At 58.9% G+C, this 3,550-nt stretch overlaps 1 protein-coding gene across 1 annotated transcript; it reads right to left on the bottom strand.

Moving 5' to 3' along the window:
* Positions 1–42: 42 nt before the first annotated feature.
* On the bottom strand, positions 43–2,264 carry ANKRD33 (ankyrin repeat domain 33). The gene is made up of 3 exons (XM_014581972.1): positions 2,258–2,264; positions 373–772; positions 43–178 (listed from the first exon to the last, which is right to left on the bottom strand). Exons 1-3 carry the CDS (start codon positions 2,262–2,264, stop codon positions 43–45), a joined length of 543 nt encoding a protein of 180 aa, XP_014437458.1.
* Positions 2,265–3,550: the final 1,286 nt, after the last annotated feature.

Genomic DNA, 3,550 nt, shown 5'->3' with positions numbered 1-3,550 from the left:
AAGAGTCTAAGGAGGACCCTGATTCCCTATGCCCAGGCTGGCCTAGCCCATCCTCCCCGACTCTGTGCCTATCTGGCCTCCTCCTCCTGCCTCTTCTTCTCCATCTTGAGTTGCTGGTATGGCCAAAGAGGAAGGGCCAAGCTTTGATGCCCTGCAGATCTGGGTTTCAGATGGAACTGGAATGGAGGTGAGGGGGCCTTGGACAGGAGGATCTTGGGAACTTGAAGGCTGGGGCTGGCACTGTCCCTGGGCTGTAGCCACCGAGGGCATATGCTCAATATGCCCTGAGGGCTCTGGTATGGGACAAAGACCTGGGAGCCAGGGACATCCTGGGGGGGCTGGGGTGCCGGGGGAGGGGGTGGAGCAGTGGCTAGCAGCTCTGGCACAGACTGGCTTCGGGTACCCAGGGCAGGTGGGTGGTCGGGGCATAGAGTGTGGCAGGCGGTGGTAAGGAAGGCACTGGCCAGGCCGGTCGTGACAGTCACAAGGTGATCCAGGACACCCCCCTCCTGGGGGGACTGAACATATGGGAAGCTCAAGGTGGCCTGGAGCCTCTCGAGGAAGGAGGGGGTGGCCTGGGCCTGGGCCTGGGCCTGGGCCACGAGCCCTGGCAAGGCTGCCCACTCAGGCTTGTAGTGCTGGCTCAGCTGCTCCACCCGGGGCCGCCGTAGCAGCTGCCGGATCCTGCACACCGTGTCGAAGCTATCCGTCAGCAGGGCCCACTCCAGGGCTGTCTTGCCCCGAACCGGGTCCACTGCTGTCAGGTCGGCACCTGGGCAGGGACACAGAGGTCACATGGTGTGGAGGACGGATGGGTGATTTGTGGAAGGACGGATTCTTTTTTTTCTTTTTTGAGAGAGAGAGAGATTTTTTTTTGCTATAGGACATGTACATTCGTCAGAGAGACAGAAAAACAGACAGAAAGCAAGAGATCACCCCACAGGGGTGACCCCTTCTCTTCCATTCTCCTCTTGGGATGTTGGGCATGCACACACACACGCCTGGTGTGACTTTCAAGCCTCCGGGTCTGGGAGTCAAACTGCCATCGGCCACATGGGAGCCCAGCGACGTAATCATTACGCTATCTGCTGGTCCTGGAAGGGCAGATTCCTTAGCAGCAGGACTGACTTGGGTTAGATTTGAAACCATAGAGTCCCGCCTGCTGAAGCTGGGATCTGGGAGGCCAGTATTGCAGCCTCTAGTTTAAGAAAGATGAAGAAACTTCCGTCCAGAGAGGGGGAAAGACTGGGGAGATTAGTGGGGCGGGGGTCTCAAGCTTGGGGCAGAGTAAGGACCTCCTAAATCCAAGGAGCTGACCAGAGGAGTGGGTGCAGGTTGCCCAGGGCAGGCGGAGGTCCAAGCCACACCCTCTAGGGCAGCGGTGGTGGGTGGTGGGGGCAGAGGTTCTGCCGGTTCCCTCTCCTGGCTCTTCTCATTGCCACTACTCCTGGGAGCTGGGGGAGTAGTGGTCATTGCCATTCTGAGACAAAGGAGGAGGTGGGGGCTCGTCCCTTCTCACTCTAAACCTAGTTTAGTGGGTTGTGGGGGAGAGAAAAGCGGAAGCAGGGGGACCCCCACAGTGACCAGCAGGGGGCAACCTCACCTCATGGACTCCCAGGGCTGTGTGGACTTCACCCTCCAACTGCACATGGCAACCTGTCTCAACTATACATCACTTGTCCCCCGTAAGCTGGGCTCGTCAGAGGTGACGGTCATCCCAGAGACAGCCAATGCATGATATCACATGTGGGCCAGGCCAACAGAACCAGGATCACTCAGTTAGTGGCAGGGCCAGGACTAGAACCCAAGAGTCCAGATACCAACCTTTTCCTTCTAGCTTTCCTAGGTTATCCTCCAAAGCTTCCCTTTCTGGGACCCCCACTCACAATGTAAACCAAGCTATCAAGAGCTGCACTTGGTTAATTGTAAGAAGCCCAAAGCATGCTCCTCTCCTCCAGGAAGTTGGCCTAGATTGATTCTCCATCTCCACTTCTCTCCCCTCTGGTTGACTTAGTGATACCAACCTTTTCCTTCTAGCTTTCCTAGGTTATCCTCCAAAGCTTCCCTTTCTGGGACCCCCACTCACAATGTAAACCAAGCTATCAAGAGCTGCACTTGGTTAATTGTAAGAAGCCCAAAGCATGCTCCTCTCCTCCAGGAAGTTGGCCTAGATTGATTCTCCATCTCCACTTCTCTCCCCTCTGGTTGACTTAGTGACTGAGAAGACTCATGAGAGGGACTGGGGGGCTATGCGCACCTGCCATCAGGCACCCATTCAGAGCGTTTCTTCATGGCAGCCTTTATCAGCGCCGTGAGCCCCCGCTGGTCCCGGCGCTCCAGGTCCAGGCCCGAGTAGTAGTTGATCAGGAGACTCACTAGAGGCGTGTGGCCTGAGGACGCGGAGGATGGAGCTTAGGTCCCCAGGGAAGGGGCGACGAAGTTGCAGGCCCAGCCTCCACCCAGGTTGCGCCAGAGCCTGGCGTGGGAGAATGCCGTGCACCGAGCATTAGGCTGTCTGCACCGGGGCCGGAGGAGGGAGAGGTCGGCAGCCTCGCACCTGCTTGGGCAGCCAGCATGAGAGCTGTGTCCCCTTGTTTGTCCTGCTGGTTTACGTCGAGGAAAGGACAGCGGCTGAGCAGGGCCACAACACTCCTGAAGCCGTGGTAGCACGCGACCATGAGGCCTGTCTGGAGGCAGGGCAGCTCAGCTTCTGAGGTTTCCTCCAGAGTCTCCTTGGGCCCGTACCCTCTGAAGCCACATCTGCCCCAGAGCCCGTCCCAACCCCTGTGAAGACGCATCCTCTCACTCCCTTCCCCAGGACCCAGGTGATGGGACTGACCCTCGGACTCTCAGGCTAGGATGGCAAGGCCTGGACACAGAGCTGCCCCCCACCATCCTGGGAAGCACCTGGGCCTCTCACCCGCCCATTGCCGTCCACTTGGGTGGCCTCTTCTGGGGAGACCCCACCATCCAGCATGGCTTGGAGCTGGGTGGGGTCATTGTGGACACAGGCCCAGTACAGGCTCCCCAGTTGGCAGCCTGGGGCGGGGTTCCCATTGTCCGGGCAGGAAAGTGCCTCAGACATGTCCGGCTCTCCCCTGGGCGATGGTGGCTCTTCTTCCAGTCTGGGGGCGGGAAGGCAGGTCCCTCCTCATGCAGCTGGCATCTACAACAAGAGTGGGCAGGGGCAGGGTCTCTCTGGATTCTCGGGAGGGGGCCCAGCAGCTGTGAACCCAACCCCTGCCCCAGGGAAAGCTCTTATCCTGACAGGTGTCTTGCCCCCTTCGGCAGCAGAAAGGACGGTGGGGACAGACACCTACGAGGACAGATGACTCCGTCAGGACCCCGGTGAGGTTCACAGAGTGGGTGTCATTTTTCCTCTCCCACTGGTCCTTACCTGGGGTTCAGAGGGTCTGTATGAGGCAGTCACCGCCGAGCACAGTCGGGGGCCCACAGTATCCCCCTAGACTCCTTGGAGCCCACTCACAGGGTCTCTGGAGTGGCCTGAGGTGGATGATCCCTCCCAGAAAGCAACGCAGGTAACAGATGG

The sequence above is a fragment of the Tupaia chinensis genome, unplaced genomic scaffold (assembly GCF_000334495.1).
Source record: "Tupaia chinensis unplaced genomic scaffold, TupChi_1.0 Scaffold141469_1, whole genome shotgun sequence".
Taxonomy (NCBI): Eukaryota; Metazoa; Chordata; class Mammalia; order Scandentia; family Tupaiidae; genus Tupaia; species Tupaia belangeri.
Note: the sequence above shows the minus strand (reverse complement) of the source record. Positions and strands in the feature narration are given on the sequence as shown.